We start from the raw sequence: 22,812 nt of genomic DNA, 5'->3' as shown, positions 1-22,812 counted from the left end.
ACTACAAAGTAAAATGCATAGTGTAGTTTTAGACAAAAGGTAAGGTCAGACTGGTAATTTAACCTCCACAGGGACGCTAACTCAGTTTATACACCTAATATTTGCATTAAGCCTGTCAGAGTAAGAAGCAGGATCATAAAAATAACATGCTGAATTTTGTACACTATTGCAACGCTCTAGTGTCCTGTTGAAATCCCGTATTGAATAGTGAACTGTGAACCAACCGGTTTATCAAAGTTTTGCCATTTTAGTATTAGTATAATGACGCGTAGCTACCATTATGTCATGCTCGGGTTTGATTTTATGCTCCTATATATTTCCCAGTGCCACTGACCACTCCTTGCTGTCTGAAGGCGCTCGTCACTTTAAATACCCTCCCCGCCCTTTGCTCTGTCTGCTGCTCCACTACTGTAAAGCCTTGTATTAAACCCATTCAATATCCCCGGCTCTGCTCTGTGTCTGCAAACGGGAACCAAACTGCGGGCCAAAACTCTAACAAATTCATTTTCAGTCACGACACCGCTGCGGAAGACTTTAAAGCCACGCGACACGGACATGCATTGAAGATACACAAAGAAGAAGATCCCGCTGTGTATTTTTTTTAAAAACAATTCATCAATGTAAGTTTGCGATTTGTTAAGCTACATATGAAAGTGCCTTGGCGGCTAAGGGGGACGAGCCACAGCGACGTTTTGGTGCATTTTGATCGCCCATTACCTGCCTGCGTCGCTCGGAGATAGTGGAGAGAGGTAAGTTGGTTCAAATTATTACAGTAGCGGCTTCTCGGTCCTAAAGACTAATCATAGACTTTGCAGCAAGCTCAGCCTAAGGTTTCTATATTTAGACAGAAACACGGGAGTCTTTTGCCCCTTGTGGTTAAACATGAGGCTTGAAATGACATGAAAAACCTTAAAACAATTCAACCGTCGCTCGACTGAAGTTAGGAAATGATTGAGCCGCTCTGGCACCAAAGTTTAGGCAGCTGCGAACAACGGGTCCTTATCAAAAACGCATTCATGGTGTTTGCTCAGGGATAACATTAGATTAAGAGAACATTACGCTTATTATAGTGACGAAAAAACGCATACATATCGCACTAAGCAAACATAGGGCAGAGTATAAAACTTTTGTAGTCCAGCGATAAGTGAACTTGCTGGCACCATTTTAACTATTAAAAATACGCAAGGACATGCGCACATCCTTTTACTCATTAAACCCGCGTTACGACGTTAATCTTTAGCTTTGTGGATAACTTGTTCGGGTTTTTCATCTCTCGGGCTGTTCCGCTATGTCCGGGCGACTCCCCGCTTGCGCCATGTGTGCGCACGCCGCTACTCCTCACGAGTTTTACGCACGGGTTTACGTAAATGACGTAAAAGTGTTGAGCGAATTATGACTGCTTAAACGTTAGTGTAAGCACGTGACAGCCTAAATTATGACCCATGGCCTGACTGTGTTTTGTGTATCAATCTGAAGGCGCTTTGGTTATGGACTATGGTTATTTGGAAATCTAACAGTCTATGGGTATTACTTTTAGATGACTTGGTATGCATTTATAGCTGCCTCTAGTAGAAAGTAGAAATTAAAGTAAGATTTTAGTTATTTATATTGTATAAGGATATTTTTCTTTCTTTTTTTTTTTTTTTTTTTTTTTTTTTTTTGTTTGTTTGTTTTTTTTGTAAAGGGACAACACATATGAATGAACACTAAAAATGTAAATATGTAAAGATTATAGCCAGAGTGGCTAATTTCCATCTTCAGTCTGTTGGCAGGTTGATGTAAAATCATCTACAGGACAGAGAAAAGTACAACAACAATCACACAAAAGTACACTAAACCAGCATACTCACTATACATACAACACACTTACTATACATACAAATTAATTTCAAACAGTTCGTTTGAAATTCAAAGTCAAGAGTTTAAGAGTTCAACCAAGAGTTAAAATATATAAAGCCTCAAGTTTGTATTAGGACCAGCATTGCAGTCTTTCAATCAAAGAGACATTATATATTTCCTGTAGTATTTTAGACAGGTATTGGCCCATTTGGTTTATTGAGATGTGGTGGTGTATTTGGATAAAAACACATTTTTCAAAGTTTGTGTGAACTGAGTTATGATTGGACTTTTGTGGCCTTGTTGAAGGGTGAGGAATTGAGAATTACATTATTAGATTAATCCACTTCAGAGTTGTGGAAACTGAGGCCAGTCCAGTAATGGGCCTTAATCAGGTTACTTTCCATGTGGTGGCTAGACAGTGTTGTCACGCACGATGATAAAATTTCAAACTTGATTTCAATACTAAGGAACAGGCTTGATATTCTGATACCACGATGATATTAAAAACATTGTCTTTATTTAGACAATAGAAGTGATTTTCAACATTAAATAATAGTAAAATAAAATATAAATTATTATTTTATTATATTACCATGTGATCATTGTAAATCTATTCAGGAAGGTTAATTTCTGTCCTATGAATGTGACCTTTTTAGTATCAAAACCTTCTCAAATGAGTGCCTAATTTTGATACTAGCTTTAGTATCGATTAGTATTTGATTTTTGATACTTTTGACAAGCCTTACAGCAGTTCACTCATCCCAGTTACTTGTATTTTCTCATCAGTTCTTGTCCAAGCAGCCATGAGGCAAAGTTAAATTAAAAAGTCTGTTGTAGCCCCAAGTTACTACCTCAGCGTTAGCAGCTAAAACCAGACCTGTTCTTTTGACAAATAGCAGTCTCTCCACACTCCGGTCAATAACACAGAAGACATCATCATCATCACAAACCGCCTCGCACTAAAGACCATTTTTACCAAGAGGGACCTGAGACCGGCCCCTGCTCCCTAAAGTGGTTTCCAGTTCACTTGGTTTGACAAAATGTTGAGTGTTCATGGCAGATCAGATAATTCTCCCTTGAATACAGCCCTTGCCTCATTTGCCTTCCACTTTGTAGGACACATGAAATCGAGACAGGTTAACTACTTTGGTTAATACATTTATTTTGTACACTTGTTACTGAATAGCACATACCCATGTTCTGTATCAGACTTGTAAACATGCAAATTCCCAGATGGGGTGGAGTTTGCATGTTCTTCTTGTGCGTAGCCGGGTTTCCTTTAGGTGGGCTTTCCACGATAACACGATAGAGAAATAGAGAAATTTTGTAATAAACGATAATACTGAAAATACATTATGCCACTGACACAAAGCTGGATAAACCAATATTTAAATATACAGTATCATTAAAAAGCCTGAGCTGCATATAAATGGCAGGATGGAACTGAAAATTTGCCACAGATGTTACTTATTCTACCCTCTACAGCTCAAATGTTATGCTATTATGTAACAATATAAAAATAAAATAAAAAAACTTCTCAAAACTTCTTCCAAAAAAAAAATGCACTAAAAATATTTTGTTCCATCTATATAAATCGATACACTAATCATCGTTACAGGCTTACCTTTGGACAATACTACTGTTAGGACATGATAGCTAATACTGAGTAAAAAATAAATATTATAATATTGAAACAAATTTATGTCATTGACACAAAAACCCAAGAGCAGATTTAAACCACAAAAAATAAACAAACATTTCTCAGTAGTACAAAGAAAAATACAGACAATACATTTTGAGCACCAAAATATATTGTTCCATCTAACATATATTGAACAATAAATCAATACATTAATGAATTAATGTGACAGGCCAAACTCTGCATGTTAAAATCTGAAGAAGGGTGAGTGGACAGAAAATGTAATTTCCTCATATTTATCAATCAAGGTTTTCAAATCTGTTTTATTTTTTATTATCTAAAGCGAAAAAGTATCTTACCATAGTCATTTTTCTAAACATAAACAACACAGAATAATGTATCTATTTGACAGACCAGTGTTGTTTTCACCTAAAAATAACCTTTATCTTGGATCTAACACTGGAAGACCCAAATGAACCTCTTTGAAGTTATAAACAATACAGACTATAAATTATTTCCATTTAACACAAAAAAATTACAGACTTCTTCCTCCAAAGGCTGTAAAAAACACTTTTACTGATAAAAGGTTGAGTGTACACACCTCAATTAACAAGATAACTATACGACTTACAATTAGAAATGACAGATTCTTGATTCAAATCTAATTAAATGTGCAGTCCTAGGTCAAATATAACGGGCTTCTTTTCTCAAAAGCTTTTGTGGCTTTTGCATTTTGCAGACGAGGTCGGCTGAGTTCATGGTTGTGTGGGGAGCTGCCAACAGTGAAAGATGCTTTGAATTATTCTTCGCCCACCGTCTCCATCTGCTCTCTCTTCTATCTGTCCTGTGTCTTTCTCCCTCTTCCTTCCTCTCTTCCTCTCTCCATCTCTCTCTCTCTCTGTCTCTCTCTTCTTTCTGTCTCTTTCTTTCTCAAGCTCTTGTTTCTCTCCCCTCCACCTCCAGCCCCCCTCTCTTCTCCTCTCTCCCCTCTCTCTTTGTCTCTCTCTGTCTTCTCTCTCTCTTTTCCTTCTTTCCCTCTGTCTCTCTGTCTCATTCAGCCCGCATATTCTCTCTTCTCTCTCTCTCTCTTTCTCTGTCCTGCTGTCTCTCTCTTTCAGCAGACAGTAAATGATAAGTAATAATAACGCTCTCTCTCCCCCTCTCTCTGTCTTCCTTCCTTCCCTCTCTCTCCTCTTTCTCCTCCTTGTCTCTTTCTTCTCTCTCTCTGTCTATCTCTCTTCTCTCTCTCCCTTCTCTCTCCTCTCTCTGTCTTCCATTCTTCCCTCTCTCTCTCCTCTCCCCCCCTCTCTGTCTGTCTCTCTTCTCTTTTTTTTTATCTCTCTCTGTCCTGCTGTCTCCCTCTTACTTTCTCTCTGTCTCTCTCTCTCTCACTCTATTTCTCTCTCTCAGCAGACAGTAAATACTAAGTAATAATAATGCTCTCTCTCCTCCTTCCTCTCTCTCTCTCTCTCTTCCTTCCTTCCTCCCTCTCTCTTTCTCTGTCTCTCTCCTCTCTCACCTCCCCCTCCCTCTCTCTTCTCTCTCTCTCTCTCTCTCTCTCAAATCACTCACCCCCTGTCCCCCTTCTTCTTCTCTCTCTCTTTCTCTTTCTCTCTCTCAGACAGTAAATACTAAGTCTCTTGTTTTTATTTTCACACTGGATAAAAATGCTGCGTGTTCATATCTGTGCAGGTGCAGTCAGTTGTGTCGTCGTAGCTTTAAAACATCCATTGCCTCAGATCAATACTCATTTCGCGTTCGTTTCCTCTCAGGAGGCTGGGACCACTTTTTGTTTATCTAAAGGAAAGCCTTAATTGAGATCAGACAACATCATCCTGCAAAGTTTTCCTCTATTTATTTTGTAGATTATTATTTATTTATTCGAATATGCACAAGCAATTCTCTTGTGCAAAAAGATGTACATTAATTAAATATGCTTATGTAATGCTTAAACACACAGGCTATATATCAGAATTTGTATTATTTATATAAATGTGGTCTGTAATTACTTGAGAGATAAATAACAGCTAGTTTTGTCTTATTTTATTTTAGTTTTAAGGAAATAAATGCTGTTTTCAGTCTCTGCACTGGTATCGGCAGAATCTTCAGTTTTTAGTATCAAAATCGGCACTGAAAAAGCTGGATTGGTGCATTTCTAAGAATTCTTAAAGGTATAACTTTTATGTTGAAAGGTCTATTGCCTGCTTGTCTCGATGGAGATGTGCCTAGAACAGGGGTCTCCAACCTTTTTCCTTCTGTGAGCTACTTTTTGTAAAGTGAAAATGGCAGAGAGCTAATAATTTTAGCGGTTGCCAGAAATTTTGTAAATATAAGCCATGGTAAGCTGAAGATGAGGTACAGTTAGATATCTGTAAAACATAACCCATGATCCAGTTATCAGTGCACAAAATTAGGCATCAAAATTTTACATTTAGAAAGGAAATAGGCATTTAATCAATCAAATTTGAGTTATTCAGCGCAATATATAATTCAGAAATTCCTGGGTGAGCTACTTGGAAGGGGGTGGAGAGCTACTGGTAGCTCCTGAGCTACAGGTTGGAGAACCCTGGCCTAGAATGTTCCACAGTATCGGCATAAACTTAAGAATCTCCATGGAGACTTGCAAGACAGGTTACAGGTTAGATTTATGGAGACACAATGGCACAATAAGAATGGATGTTTTTTAAGATTTTTTTGAGCAAAAATAACACTTGTAGTTAAATAAATATAAGACAGATTAGTTTAATGCCATACTGTTGACAATTTAAACCAATGCATTAACATCTCCATGCCAAACTGGTTGCAGACCATGTCCTGAAAAATTAAACAGTGCATCTTTAAGTTTATAAAAAGTAACGTGCCTAATTTTGCTATAAAAACCATTAAAACCTCTTATGTTCTGTGTGTAGGATGTTGTCCCGGTTGAGAGAGCTCCTGTGTGCTGATTGGATCTGGTTTCCAGAGGGTCATGGCTGGGCGGACTTCAAGGACCAGAGCGATGGCAAAGTCTTCCCCCAAACGTCTGATCTGTGGGCCACCCTCCCCATCGCGCTGTGCTTCCTTTTACTCAGGCCTTTGTTTGAGAGGTGAGTCACACAGCTAACAGTAGACCTTCCTTATCATGATTTAGCCTTTGTAAACAATGTGCTACGCTTTTGACATCAGTTGTATGGAGGTTGATGTAATCTGTTTTACCTAGTTAATTCATGGTTCCCGAGTCATTTGATATCTTTATTAGTCATTAGCTGCACCCAAGGACGTTCTAATTTTCCTGCATGGGGTCAATTTGAGTAAAAAGCGCATACCGTATTTAAGGGCCCATATTACTCTCTGTTCTGATCTATGTTATAGTGTTTTCTCTCCATCACATACCCGGAGTTATGTTTTGTTTCTTTCACACATATGTAATACCAAACCCTGCATATTTAGGCTGAGTTTAGGCTCTCAGAAAGCAGAAGAGACTCTGTTCCATCTTGTGATATCATGTAGTAATACAGGAAGTGCTCCACTGTGTTTTAAAACTCCATACATGTTCACTAGAATCATTTGGATGATTTCAGCCCTGGAATTGCCCATCTCTACTAAATTAAAGGTAAAAGGGTAGCTGTTAAGCTGAAAACTAGTGGTTCATGACATCACAAGGTAGAACAGAACTTTTTGAGCTTTGGAGATGTAGACAGACTCATAATAAAGGGCTACTCAGAGATGTGAATGAAACAAAACACAACTCCAGGTATATTTATGAGGAGCTAACAACACTTAACATGTAACAAGGCTTTAAGCTCGCAAGAACATAAGGACCCTTTTAAACAGACCCTCCACCAGAAAAAGTACATAGGGCAACTTTTATTACAGTGAATGAATATTGTAACTTCTTTGCTCAGTATGTGACATGAGAGTAATAAACAAAACATACAAAAAACTAGAGTTAAGTATCCTGTCTGCAGATTTTTTTATGTAAACATCTGTTTTTTTTTTCATAATAGTATTTGCTCTGCAACAACAAGTGAACTAAACCAGCGTGTTTTGTGTTTTTAGGACAATAGCTGGTCCTCTGGCCGCCCTTCTGGGAGTGAGAGACAAACCCAGAGTCTGTGCTTCTGCAAATCCCACTCTGGAGTCCTATTTCGGCCGCACATCAAAACACCCCTCACAGGTATCCTCTGTCCCCACACCTTGCAGCACAAGATAAAGGGGAACAGCACAGTTTTACCTTAGATGGGAGGAAAAGGGCTAATTAAACTCTAAAAGAAATTAGAATTTATATGATGCAATTTTTTTTAGTCTATGTTGCAATGTTTCCTCATCAAAAACAGACCCGGAGTTGTGTTTTGTTTCATTCTCATGTTTAACACAGAAATCCTACATATTTAGACCCCTCCTCTCCAACAGAAAACACTTTGTTCCACCTTGTGATGTCATGTGGTAATACAGGAAGTGCTCCACTGTGTTTTTAAACTCCATACACCTTCGCTAGAATCATTTTGATAAAGGATCAGCCCTGGAGTTGCCAATCTCTACTGAACTAAACTGCCGCTTCATCACATCACAAGGTGGAACAGAGCACTTTATTGTTTTTATCTATTTATTTTTTTAGTACTGCTTTTATTTATTGATTTTATTTAATTTTTTCATTGATTTTAATATTTTTCTTTTATCTATTGATTCTGTTTGTTCCTTTTGTTTGGAACATAATTCTGCTGACTGAGTTAATGTGAAGCACTTTGGAAAGTGTCTTGTTTATTAAATGTGCTATATTAATAAAGTCGGATTGGACTGGATAATATAGGACCTTGTAGTGATAATAATGTATGAAGAATATGCAAATTTGACAAGATATGTTTAAAGGCTATACTATGAACGTTGTTGTTGTTTAGTGTCAGAAATGAACAGTATAATATTCCCTGGACAGTAGTAGTACATTTAATAGTAAGCTGTATTAGGTTTTAATGGTACAAACGTTATTGGACTGTAAATCAGGGCAGCTACATTAATTGCAAATGAATCAAAATTGCAGAGGGTGTGATTTTTTAAGTGCTGTAATTTTTGTCTACAAACAGCAAAATGTCCCGTCTTATTCTGCATAAAAGCTGCTAACCCTGTAGTTTAGATTTGCATAAGCATGTTCTGAAATGTGAGTCTTTTTGTCAGTTCATATTTTAGTCTTATGGTCAGTTCTTCTGGATGCAAATCTAATCACAATAACAAGGCGTGTCAGAAAATTTGAATTTGATGTTTTGCCCAAATTGTTCAACCCTACTATAAGTGTTAAATAATTTGCAATTAAACACATTTTGGGGTCTTAATATCCTGATATTTGGTGACTTTTATATGTCCTGTGCAGTGAAGGAACATGTACTTGATTTTGTTACTTAACTAAAAAAGTAAAGTAAAAGTAATACAGATATTTTTCTCCATGGAGATGTTATATAATCATATGGTATTAAACCTGTCTATCTTCATGGAGACCAAATCAGACCAAGTTACAGGTCAAATCTGTGGAGAGACGACCCCTCTCACAGCCAGAATGCCTGTTTTTCTAGGTATTTTTGAGCAATAAAACCACCTGTAATTGCATAAATTTAAGGTAGAGCTGTTTAATGTTATACTGTTTTATTCTAGGCAGAGTAATGACATATTCATAGAAACAAGCAGGTGATGGACCCCAATTGAAAAGTTACACAGTGCACCTTTATGTACAGTATTTTAATACTTTGTTGCTTGCTTGCTTTGTTACATTCCACCACTAGCCTTGTGCTGGAGATTGTGTTGAAGTCTCTGTGCTGTGTCTTTTGTCCTCAGAGCTCCCTGGAGAGTTTGAGTAAACAAACGGGTCTCTCAGTGCCACAGCTCCAGAGGTGGTTCAGGCGCCGGCGAAACCAGGACCGGCCCAGCAAAGTCAAAAAGTTCCAAGAAGCCAGGTACCTTTAGTAATCTTCAAGTTTTACACTATTTATTTGTAGCACTGGATAGTATGTCTTATATCTGAATTGCTGGGTTTCAAGCATAGAATGGATAAAGAAGTGGACTAAGGGAGTGGGACGTCTTCAGTCAAATGAAGCTCATGATGTTAGCAGATATAGGGGCAAATTTGGAGCCCAATTGATTTATGGGCAAAACAGCAAAATAAAAACACCAAGATCATGTAGTGTGGGTTAATACGAACATTTTAAGACCAAAATGATGAGGCTCACAGCAGCAGTTACAGAAGGGAGGAGTTTACACTGACTGAAATATGTTCTAGACTTGTGTATTTCTGATCTTTCTCTTGTTCTCAACTCAAAGTGATTTCCCTTTGTTACAGTTGGAGATTTACCTTTTACTTTGTTGCCTTTTTCGCTGGACTGGCTGTACTTATCGATGTGAGTAGAACAGCTTGTCCAATTATGCTAATATGCATGAAGAACGGAATTAAATATTTGTCGTAGGCTTTACCTAAAGTGTTTGCTCATTCAACTCATATTTACAATGTAATCCATTTACATTATGTTTCCTGTGCCCTCAGAAACCATGGTTTCATGACCTGAAGCTGATGTGGGAAGGCTTTCCAAAAATGGTATGATATAGCAGACCTATTATGCAAAATGGAGTTTTCAGAGCTTTTAACCATGGTACAGGTGTTACTTCTCTTTACCCTCTTGAAGTTGAATTTGGAATGATTTATGCATGTAATCTTTAATCTTTAATTACCTGTTTTCGAGACAGCATATTGCAGATCAACAGCAGTTTTCTAATGCGAAAGTCAGCAAACTTGTTTCTTTTATCAAGTAGTTTCAGATGAGTATTACAATTTAAAATGTGCAAATTATAACATAATGATAAACAGTGTCATAGAGTATAACTACTAGAATATAGCAGGCTCAAGCACAATACGTCTTTTGTAATGCTTTAATGTTTGTTTGTTTTTTTACTGTATATCAGAGGTTATTATAATTTAGAGAGGGTTTATTTTGCAATGGTTCTAGGTAGATGTTTTTCCTGCTGTAGTCCTAGTTTAGATCTGATAGAATGCTGCGTTTGTTTTAGATGTTTAGTCCAGGTTTAGTCTTGATTTAATCCTGATTTTAGTCCTGGTTTTATTTCTAGTTTAGTCCTGGTTTAGAGACCCACTTAAATCCCCATTTCTTTAGACCTGAATTCTACAACCATTCATTAGTACTGGTTTAGTCCTAGTTATAGACCTGCTTAAATCCTGAATTAATACAGATTTAGACCTGGTTAAGTATGGGTTTGTCCACAATTAGTTCTCGTACTGGTGTTTCAATTGTGAGGATTTTCTAGCTCTAGATCTTTCATTATGCATACTCATGTAACTAATTCATTTGTATTCATTAATTTCAATGCAATGAGGCAAATCTAATATGTTTTTTTTTTATTTTCAGACCCTGCTTCCCTCTCAGTACTGGTACTACATGATTGAACTGGGATTTTATATCTCACTTCTTTTTAGCGTGGCGTCAGATGTCAAACGAAAGGTAAGAAGATACTCAGTCCAAGTAAATGAAACCATCCATTATGACACTTAGCGGCTAGAAAACTGTTTTATAATGAGACTGGTGCTTTGTGTTTTCCATTACCACAGTATTATAAACAATAAAACAGGCTCTTGATAAGAAGTCTTGGGCTACCAGAGCAGTTTAAAACAGTCTTTCTATCAATCAATCAATCAATCAAAGTATGTCTATCTCAGATCTAAACCAGGTCTAAACCAGAGACTATAGCTGGACCAAACTAGAACTATGTCTGGCCTTATGCTCATTTCCTATTTGGAATGTGGCTGTATGTCAATTTACAGTCTATGTGCCTGAACTATGAGTGAACCAGGAAGGAATGCTCTATAAACTTAAACTAAACTAGCTCTACCAAAAACAAATGATAAGTTTCACCCCGCAAGTACTTGAACCATAGTTAAAGAGAATCAGTGGTTTACAGACAACTGCTTTTGGATATAAATCTTATATGTTTCTTATAAGGTGTCAACAGAAAAGATTTACACACATTTACATAGAACAATAAAACAGCAATTCAGCCATGCTCCTTCTTGTCCTAGATTGTGAGTGTAAGTGAATTGATAGTCTAAAAACTTTACAGATGATATTTTCACATCTTCTCAATGGTCAAAGGGATAAAGGCATTGACTTGTTATTAATTAATCAAATTTAAATCAAGATCAGTAATCAGTTATTTCTAATCATCAATGAACAACTTGGGTTAAAAATAAATAAGGGGAAAGCTTTGAACTTGCCGTATACCAGCTTGTAATTGATTCTTGTGATCTTTAAGACATGTTATAATGTTGTTACCTTCTAAAAACGTACCTGGAGTTGTGTTTTGTTTCATTCACAAACGTTGAGTATCCCCTTATTATTAGTCTGTCTACATATCCATAACTGTAAATGCATAATTTACTTTTCATGTTAACAGTTTACCTTTTGTTCAGTAGAGGTCAGAAATCATCGTAGCTTTGTGTGAATGAAACAAAACACAACTCCAGGTATATTTTTGATGAGGAAACAACATTATAACATAGATCAGAAAATAGCATAATATGGGCCCTTTAAGTTATATTACAATATGATTTCCTGCTCGGAGAAGTTGTATGATCTCACCTCTTACCAACATTAAGTTAATACATCACAGATTTTTTTTCTCATCACACACTGAACCATTGACCATTTTCAGTTTTGTTTAAATTGGACTTTCGCACCCCTGACCCTCGTGAGCTCTGGTTTCATAACTGTACTATTACAGCTAATCTCTTAAATCCAGGCAACACTCATTTTATGTGCTTTTTCCAATCACTACTAGTGGGTCAAACTAGTCTATAAACGCTAAGTGTGTGTAACCTCATTATAAGAGAGTCTATTTTTGTCTAATCACTCAAAATGTACTGTGTTAAAATATCATTAAAGTTAATCATTTGTAAATATGTAACCTATTTGATTATTTAGAGACATGATAAGAGGTCACTGTGGATCCACTAATGACGCATAGAAGTCTTTTTCAGATCAAAGTTGGATTTAGATTTAGTCTTAGTTTAGACCTGGTTCAGTTCTGAATATGAACTAGTTTGTGTCCAGATTTAGTTTGTGTATAGAGCTGCAAAAAATTTTCATTTCATCTTGTTTTTAATATGATGCAGAATTGGTTGTCTTAATCTGGACTTGATTAATGCCAAGGTTAATTCTGGTTCAGTCAGTTCATTTTTTTAGTCCTGATATTGTCCTGGACTGGTTTAGAGGTGCTGTATTATGTAAAATTGACTCTTGAAGCTTTAAAACATGTTAAAATGTTGTTACCTCATCTTTAGTCCTTCCTCAGACTACCTGCCTTTACTCTAAAATCACTTTTTTCTATGATGATACTGAGATGTTACTGAACTGGCTTCTGTATTTTCTGAATCTATTTCTGTGCTGTGTAGGATTTTAAAGAGCAGATTGTTCACCACGTGGCCACTATCTCCCTCATTGGTTTTTCGTGGCTCGTGAACTATATTCGGGCCGGGACTCTCATCATGTTGGTGCACGATGCAGCGGATTATCTGATGGAGGTGAGACTCTGTGAGAATGCAAGGAAATTAAAGCTCTCCTTCAGAATTAAACATCAAAAACACCAAAGTCACACCAAAAAAACCCCACCAAAAAAAAAGCTAAAATACTCAAAAAATACTCTTGGTAATATATTGACACAGCAGCCCAAGATATCCATACTGCATCACCAAATTTAGTGTCACAATATATCAATCTTTTAATATTTTTGCCTACCACTACTGGCCAGTTGAGAATATTATTTCAAAATAATAAAATATCATTGTAAAACTTTAGATGTTTATAATTGCTTTATATTCTGACTCGATACATCAGAACAGCTAAATTATTATTATAAGCAGTTGTTCCAGCTGGTTAAAGAAAACATATTACACTTTATGTTTAGTCATAAAATAGTACCAAAAAACAAAAAAACCCACAAAACAATTTTATTCTGTTACATTTCATATAGGTCTATTTTGAGAGCTTGCTTGTTTGTTTTTTTTTCTTTTTTCTGATGTTGTGGCTGATGCAGTTCAAGATTAGCATGTAATGTCTCCTGCCAAGTCAATCTTTAATAAATCTAATCTAGTACATCAACATTTTATATGTTGTCATAGGGATGCTCCGATACTTATACTGGTTTACTGTAGAATATGTGTCTGATGCTGATTCAGGAAAATTGAAATGTCCTGGTTGGACTGATTGCTGATTGATGTAGGCTCAGGATTTCTCATGATTTGAACTTTAATTCATACAAAGCTGTGTAGGAGTTACTTACAGCAGTGGTCCTCAACCTTTTTAGCTCCAGGGACCGGTTTTATGTCCAACAAAATTTCAATAGCTACATAATGAAATCAGAAAAATCCCTACACTGGTATTGGTTAATATCGGATATGAACAGATACTTAAAGACAGTATTGGTATTGATATTGGAACTGAAAAACCTGGATCAGTGTATCCCTTTTTGTTAATTGTAAACAGAAACATGCATCTAAAACAGCTGAATAGAAACAGTTCCTAATGGCAGACCTCTTGAACGCTTTATAAATCTTACATAATCTTCAATTAGCCTACATACTTCACTTAAATTCTTCAAATGACAGGATTATGTGTGGTAAATTCCAATTTGCTAAGATTTACTATATATTTAATAATCTCCTGCTAATTTAATGACTGTGTTACCTTTCATAATTCATAAAAGTGCCCTTCTCCATGCACAGTGCCCAGTAGAGGCTGTAGTGATAATCACCGTTTCAAACAGATTTGATTCAGTTTAAATAATAACATGAGCGATTAGACTGGCTGTTTTATTCCTCCCAAGGGAAATATAAGACTCCAATAGTGGCACAGTAGTTGCAGAGTACTATATGTACTATACTGTACAGATGAGTGAGGTGATGTATAGGGAAAATAGGGCGCTTTTAATGTTAAGGTTTGATTAGTAGCTTAATTACATTATAATTGTAAACATATTTAAAGGTGGAAATTAAACCACTATAAAATAACTACTCTGTTGACCATTTTTGCTTACTTCCTTAAAGGTCTTATATTACACAAAAAAGGCTCTTGTGAGGTTTAATCCTGTTACCAGAGGTGGGGACTTGCAAATTGTAACTTTGACTTGAGTAAGACTTGAGTTTGATTTGATTTTTAGGACTTGAGACTTGACTTGATAAAATGGACTAAGACTTGGGACTCAACTGGGACTTGAAGGTCAGTGACTTGGTACTTAACACGGACTTGAGGCCCGTGATTTGATAAGACTTGGGAAGCACTTTTAAATCTGAATTTTTCTGTTCTGACCATAGTGATTCACACTAAGATCTTGTCAAGACGTTTAAAAAGGAAAAATTAACAACATTTTTTACAACTCTTATATACTCAATAAATACTCATATATAAATATACTATGTCTTTAGTACAGTTTGTCTTAAAATTCATATAGATTGCAAAAGTCAAAGCTATATTTGGTACTTTGGTTTAAAGACTTGAAATGTAGACGACTTGGACTTAACTTGAACTTATTGGCCAGTGACTTGAGACTTGGCTTGGACTTGCCTGTCTTTGACTTGGGACTTGACTTGGACCTGAGGTCAAAGAGACTTACTTGAGACTTGCAACAGAATGACTTGGTTCTACCTCTGCCTGTTACCTCTTGAAAAACATACCAGGAGTGGTGTTTTTGATTCATTCACACATGTTTGAGTAATCTTGCATTATTAGCTCTCTACATTTCTGAAGCTCTAAATGCTTTTTTCCACATTGTGATGTCATGTTGTGTCAGTTTTCAAGTTAACAGCTACATTTTACCTTTAGTTCTTTAGAGACTGACAATTCCAGGGCTGAAATTAACCAAGTGATTCTAGTGAAGGTGTATGGAGTTAAAAAAAAAAAACAGTGAAGTTTGTGTGCTAAACTTGTGAATGAAACAAAACACAGCTCCAGATATGTTTTTGATAAATAAACAACATTATGCAGAATTACTTACTTTTTTAAACCAAACAGATGTCTAAACTTTTAGTGTTAGTCTAAACAGTTCTTAGGTTATGTCTAATTTGCAACTATATACAACATTTTGGTCTATTTTGGACACAATTTACATGTACATTATAATTGCTTAAGAACTAGTGTAGAATACTTACTGCCTACCAAGGTAAAAAAAAAATAAAAAGTCTTTGGCTCACCGTTAGTCCACCACATAAAAACAGCACGAAAAAATCATATATAGACATAAATAGTTGTTCTCTGGTGGGTTAATATGTATAAAACAAACTAGTATACCCTATGTCCTGTTTACTCTACTGCCCCCTGGTGGATGCTAATATCAAATATATCTGTAAAACTTTCTTTTTCTTGTCCTTTTTCTTAACAGTCAGCGAAAATGTTCAACTACGCGGGCTGGAGGAAGACATGTAACCTCATCTTCACTGTATTTGCGGTGGTTTTTATCATCACTCGCCTCATCATCCTGCCATTCTGGTAAACACAGTGACTCAGAGAAATGGTTACAACATAAACTTTTGCACAATAATCATTAGGAAGAAGCAGCAGTTCAAACATGACTCAAGAAAATTTAGGCGTATTCAAACCAACAATTCTTAGGATTCTGTAATGGGAAATTATAGTGATGATCTAAAGAATATGTTAGTGTTGGACTTGGACTTAAGTATTTGGATGTCACATAAACACATTTTTAAGAATGTGGTGGTCAATTTTGTCTTTGCTTATAAAATGAAAAGCTTTATTTTCTTATTGTCCTTGATTAAATGTGTGCTATGTAGCTTTTTGGTTGTTGGTCCATCACCTCCTTGGCATGAAATTAGACAATAAATTGATGAATTTCAGTAGACTCAAAAACAAAGTAAAAGTACATTTCAGCAGCAATATATTTGTGCAAAAATGTGCAAATTATATTAAAGGCGCATTACGTAACTTTCTGTCAAATGTTTTTCTCCATAGACATGTTATTGCTTTGTCTGAAATGTTTCACAGTATGGCATTAAACCTTTCTATCCTCACGGATACCAAGCCAGACCAAGTTACAGGCCAGATCTGTGGAGAGGCAACCACGCTCATAGTCAGAATATCTGTTTTTCTAGATATTTTTGAGCTAGAAAACAATGTGTAATTGAATAAATATGAAGTATAGCGGTTTAATGTCATACTGTGGAACATTCCAGGCAGAGCAGTGACGCGTCCATAGGAACAAGCAACCAAAAAGTTACATAGTGCACCTTTAAAGTAAATCTAAACTTTATCTGAGAATTTGTAGATCAATTTTCAAACATTTTCACAATGGTACAAATATTTTTCTGTCCTATTAAAACTTCACAGTGAAGGAAGTGTCATTCATTTGCTACAACAACAACACTGGCTAACAATCCTAAAGATGACAGTAGACGCTCTGTCCCACTGTGAAAGGCCCTTTGATGGGGGAGAGACGGGGTGAGGGGGGAGTAGGTGGTCTTTCTGACTGGTCTCTCTGTTGTGTCTTGGGACAGGATCATTCACACAACGTGGGTGTACCCTTTGACCCTGTACCCGCCCTTTTTCGGGTTCTACTTCTTCAACGGGCTGCTGTTTGTGCTCCAAGCGCTGCACGTCTTCTGGGCTGCCCTCATTATCCGGATGGTCATCAAGTTCCTCCCTGCAAATGTATGTATCCACTCAGAGAGGACATGGACGGGGACAAGAGGGCTTTGTTAGGCATTGGAGACATGTTTCTACTCAGATTTTTATATTTGAAAAAGAAAATTAAATATTATCTTGAATTGTCATACAATTATAATAGACTTCATCGAAGACATGTTCATACTCAGTTTTTTCTTTATAATTGAAAACTTTATTTAAATCCCTGCTCAAATAAGATTAAATATTACACAAAATTTACTCTTGTGAGCTTTAAGCCATGTTATAATGCTGTTGCCTCATCAAAAACATGCCTGGAATTGTGTTTTATTTCATTCATACATGTTTGATTGATGTTGCGTTATGAGTCTGTCTACATCACCAAAGCTCAAAATGCCCTGTTCCAACTTGTGATGTCATGTAGTTTTCAAGTTAACAGCTACCTTTTACCTTTTGTTCTATAGATATTGGCAATTCTAGGGCTGAAATCATCCAAATGATTCTAGTGAAGGTGTATAGAGTTTGAAAATACAGTGGAGCACTTCCTGTATTTCCACATGACATAACAAGGTGGAAGAAGTGTTTTCAGTTTGAGAGAAGAACTCAGACTAAATATGCAGGGTTTGTGTGATAAACAAGTGGGAATGAAACAAAACACAGCTGTAGGTATGTTTGTGATGAGGAAACATTACAACACAAACTTTATAATGAAAGACTACTATGGGCCTATTAAATATAATCTTCATAATATGATCTTTATACAATTCTAACAGACTTCAACTTGGTCAAACTTTATTGATTCATGAAGAAATCCAATATTATAAGCCCAATAGTACTTTAAAGCAATTCTAAAAACCAAAGTAAAAAGCAATTGAACATTAAATTAACATCTTTAAGATAAGCAAAATATGTATCAGTATACAGCATTTATAAGTTCATTTACAAAACTAAATATAAGAAGTAGGGTTAGTCATTTTAATGGAGGAACAAAAACATGAATGAGCTAGACCTATGTTTAGCTGATTTTCTAGAATTGTTTAGACACAAATAAGGGTTAACTGTTGCCATAACTGATCAAAAGTTCATAATTTGATCCAGTTTAAAGCCTGATCTTAAGTTAAAGAATCACTGAACACTAGATGGCAGAGTCAACCTTTTGCTCAAATGTCTGCATTTATTTTCTATTTTGTTTACAGTGAAATTGAACTACAGAGAATGCTTGATATGAACTTCCTAGGATTTGAGTCTATATATTTATTATTTATTTAACCCAATTTGTTAAAATTATTTGAACATTTTCAAATATTTCCTTAAAGTGGACTATGTAATGTTTCTTCTTCAAACAGCTTGTTTACTGCCATTTTACATTAAACTTGTCTAGCTTGCATTTTTGTATTACAGGTTTTTATTGCTAACAATATAACTTTACCCTATTGGGTCACCTGCATGCCTTCATGGAGATCAGTTTAATGCCATACTATGTAACAATCCTGGCAAAGCAATCACATCTCCATAGAGCACGGGTCTCCATACTGGACTCTCTACCCCTTTCCAAGTAGCTCGATCAATGAAGAGCCTATTTCCATTGTAAATATCAAATTTTATTTCCCATGTAAAGCTCTTGTATTTACTAAATTTCTTGTGATCACTAAAATCTGTAGCACTCTGGCAATTCTGTTTTATAGAAGTTTCTCACTGGAGGAAAAAGGCTGGAGACCCCTGCCATAGAGACAAGCATGTGGTGGAACCAACATAAGAAAGTTATTACATAGTGCAACTTCAAAATGTGTTTGTCTTAAAGGGGCACTGTGCAACTTTTCTGGTAACATCTCCATATAGACTTGCATGTTTATATGGAGATGTTATTGCTTTATTCATTATGGGTGTTTCTATTGCTCAAAAATACCATAATTCCTTGTCTGAACAGGGTGACTCTCCACAGATCTGAACTGTAATGTAGCGTAGTGCTGTAAGATGCTTGTCTCCCTCTTGATAGACCGGTTTAATCTATAAACTCTTCACTGCAAATGTTACGCAGTGCACCTTTAACTTTCTCTACTGTAACCCGATTGTATTTTTTGTGGTTGCCAGGACATTGTTGAAGATGAGAGGAGTGACAGGGAGGAATCCGAATCTGAGGACGAGAGCGACGTAATCAAAGAGAAATCCACAAACGGACATGTGCAAAACGGACACACTCCACTCAACAACAACCACCGGAAGACAGACTGATCGGACAGAGAAAAGGAGAGGAGGAGAGATTTCCTGCTTATGGTTTGAAAGCCAAAGATTTGAGACCTGGCACATTTTAAGAAGACAAAACAGTACAATAGCATTCAATAAACAACATTTTGAAGAGTGGATTTCACACTTTTTTGCCTTACGGAGTTGTACACTAAAATCATGACAACGAAAGAAGCCACACCTATCAAGATACAAAAACTTTAATTTAATTTCTGCCAATACTTTGTGCTCTCGACCAAGTTGCCACAGCCCTGATAATGTTATATAGCTTTTGATTTGTTACTGGAATTTAATTTAAAGGGCCTGTATTATGCTGTGTTATAATGTTATTTCCTTATCAAAAACATATCTGGAGTTGTGTTTTGTTTCATTTCAGTTCACACACAAACCCTGTATATTTAGGTTGTGTTCTTCTATCAAACTGAAACCACTCTGTTCCACCTTGTGATGTCATATGGTAATATAGGAAGTGCTCCACAGCGTTTTTAAACTCCATACACCTTCACCAGAATCATTCAGATAATTTCAACCTTGGAATTGTCAATCTCTATTGAACTAAAGGTAAAACTTAGCTGTTAACTTTAGAACTACCACTACATGACATCACAAGGTGAAATGGAGCATTTTGAGCTTTGGAGCTGTAGACACACTAATAATAAAGACTTACTCAAATGTGTGAATGAAACAGAAACACAACTCCAGGCATGTTTTTGATGAGGTAACAACATTGTAACATGGCTTAAAGCTCACAAGAGTCAATTTTGCGTAATATAGGACCTTTAAAATGTTCAAAGTAATATTACTGTCAGAGTTTGTCAGTGTTAAAAAAGCACTAAACTGAGTAACAAACTTTTTTATGGACAATAAAACTGCAGTTAACAGCTTAACACTTTGCGTTAAGATGTGTTGCATAAATATTTGGGGTTTTATTTCAAAACTATATCTATTATGACCAAGAAAAGGTTTTAGCAGTAAAAATCTTTCTTTGTCCATTGGGACACTTTGCCGAACAACACACATTAGGTTACTTCTACTAGTTTTAAAGGTGCAGTGTGTAACTTTTTTGGTAGAGAATCTGCCACCTGCTTGTGTCTATGGACTGTAGCTCAGTTGGTAAGAGTGTTTGTCCACTGGTCCAAAGGTTAGCGGTGCGATTCCACTCCTACAGAATCAATGCTGTCATTGCTCTGTCGTTGTGCTTGTGCTGTTGTTGTGTCCTTGGGCAAGTCACTTAACCCACCTTGCCTCTAGTGTCTGCATACACTGGTGTATGAATGGGTGAGTGGTTTCTTGATGTAAAGTGCTTTGTAGGTGGAAAAGCGCTATATAAAAATTTAACCATTTACCATAACCATTATTGTTTTGTGTGGAATGTCCTGGTATGGCATTGAACTTGCATTTACTCAATAACATGGGTTTTTATCACCCTGAAACCAGACATTCTTACTATGCGTGAGCTCGTCTCTGCAGTTCTGACACGTAACCTGCTGTCTCCATAGAGATAAGTAAGTATAATGCCATACTGTAGAACATTCCATAGAGACCAGAAAGGTTACACAGTGCTTTACGTATATTTTTAAATGTTTTTTTTTTTTTTTTTTTTTTGAATCAGTGATGCAAAGTTGGGAGCAATTTGTGTTAAAAAAAATAACCTTCATTGATTCATTACTAGCTGGAAAAGTCTGTACCATTTCAATAGCAGTGTTGCTTTCACATTTAAACATGCACTTTAAGTTTTATAAACAAGAATAATGTTTCAAGAAGGCACTTAGTTTTACTGTAGTAGCTCAAATTATTCATATCTTTTTTTAAAAATACAGATACAAATTTATCAAGGCATTTTCTATTAAGATTTTGAGGTTTTGCAAAATAATTTCAATTTGATTTCAAATGAGGAAATATTTTTGCTAAAGTTTAGTTTACATAATCTAACTATATTTAAAGTGCCTTCCATTTCGGTTCAGTACTTCATAAACTGTAGTCTGTAACTTAGATCATGTCGACCAATCACCTGCCTCCGACTGAAGTGCTTCCAATAATGTTTATTTTTGTTGTTCAGATGTAAAATTCAAAACTAAATCATAAATGATTCTGTGTATTGTCTTTTGTTATATTTTATCAATAATTGTCTTACCGCTTAATAAGGAGAAGTTGTAGGGGTCAAGCTTTTTCAGTTCCGATACTGATTTGGATACTAAAGATTTAAATATCTGCCAATTTCTGATATCAACTTGTACCAGAGAGCACTTATTTTCCTTCAAACAAAAATAAAATGAGACCAAACTTTACTAAATGTGTTATGTACATAGCAAATTCAAGAGTGTTAATACAACTCTGATATTGTTAATTTTAACACTTTTACCATGTCATATGAGGTCCACAATAAAATGAGTTAAAACTACTCTTTCCAAAGTGTAGAAGGCTCAACACTGGTAAAGTGATGTAACCACACTCCTCATAGTTGAATTTGACACTGATTAAGATTTGATTTTTTTACACTAGTGTATAGTGAAAAAATAATAACTCTATATTGCTATGTTTTAACACTTTATGAAGTAGAAATAGTGTAGTGTTCTTCATGTTACACTATTCAATAGTAACTCTTTCTTCACTAAATACAGTGTAAATGCTGTGGTCATTGTAGTTCATAATTCCTTTTACAAATGTAAAATAATGAAAACCACCACAAAATTCCATTTCAACTTAACTTGTATTAAAACAATGCACAACATACAATCAACACAATTTAAACAAGTCATATGACACAATACTATTTTTGCAAAATCCAACTGACAGCAGGAATTCTTTGTACCTTCAACAGTTGGTCACAATGACTGTCATTTTTTTTTCAATGCAAGCAGTCAATGGATGAATCAAGATCATTAATCTCTCTCCATTGTGATTACCAAGTTTATTTCCATACTGTGGAATAATCAAGGCAAAAAAGTAACATCTCCATAGAGACAAGCAGGTGATGGGCCCTCCACCAGCAAAGTTGCACAATGCACCTTAATAAAGTCTTTATGTAATTCCCATGTAACTGCACCTGTCCAAAAACAAATTATGTCTATGTGAACACGTTTTTAATTATGATCCCAAGGCTATTTCTGACCAATTTATGTATTTATGTGTAAGTATTTCAGATAAATACTCATCTAAGGATCTCTATAGTGCTATCAAATAAAGTGCCTCTTTTTAAATGCCTTTATTACCTCCTGTCATCGGGGGCTGGTGGGTTGGTGTAGTGTGAACCGGATGGCACCATAGACTCATTACTATATCAGATGGCACTGGATCACACTCACAGGGACTTGGCCTGGACTCAAAGGATTAAGGACTGAGTTTGAGCCAAGACCTAGACCAACTAAGATGATGAGTTTGAGTTTCTATGTTTTCCATTAATCAGAAGTGGGTTGCGGTGGGTTACATGTA

General features: G+C 36.0%; 1 protein-coding gene across 2 annotated transcripts; it reads left to right on the top strand.

The window, feature by feature from the left end:
• The first annotated feature begins 384 nt into the window (after positions 1–384).
• cers2a (ceramide synthase 2a) lies at positions 385–21,476 on the top strand. Of its 2 annotated transcripts, none has more exons than XM_055157206.1 (11): positions 385–620; positions 6,388–6,564; positions 7,517–7,634; positions 9,281–9,399; positions 9,783–9,840; positions 9,984–10,034; positions 10,861–10,953; positions 12,900–13,028; positions 15,881–15,987; positions 17,010–17,163; positions 19,228–21,476. In XM_055157206.1, coding segments are annotated over exons 1-11 (1,149 nt in total). In that variant the 5' UTR covers positions 385–618; the 3' UTR covers positions 19,369–21,476. The 2 variants fall into 2 exon arrangements, with proteins under 2 accessions (XP_055013181.1, XP_020788249.1); XM_020932590.2 differs by having other exon boundaries at positions 385–749.
• Positions 21,477–22,812: the final 1,336 nt, after the last annotated feature.

This window comes from Boleophthalmus pectinirostris, unplaced genomic scaffold (assembly GCF_026225935.1).
Source record: "Boleophthalmus pectinirostris isolate CB_2022bp ecotype Guang Dong unplaced genomic scaffold, ASM2622593v1 HiC_scaffold_21, whole genome shotgun sequence".
NCBI classification, from domain to species: domain Eukaryota; kingdom Metazoa; phylum Chordata; class Actinopteri; order Gobiiformes; family Gobiidae; genus Boleophthalmus; species Boleophthalmus pectinirostris.
This window is presented reverse-complemented; position numbering and strand designations above follow the sequence as displayed.

Coding starts and splice junctions, on each gene's coding strand:
- cers2a (XM_055157206.1), top strand. Junction 9,841..9,983: donor GACTGGCTGTACTTATCGAT/GTGAGTAGAACA, acceptor CTGTGCCCTCAG/AAACCATGGTTTCATGACCT. Junction 10,035..10,860: donor GGGAAGGCTTTCCAAAAATG/GTATGATATAGC, acceptor TTTTATTTTCAG/ACCCTGCTTCCCTCTCAGTA.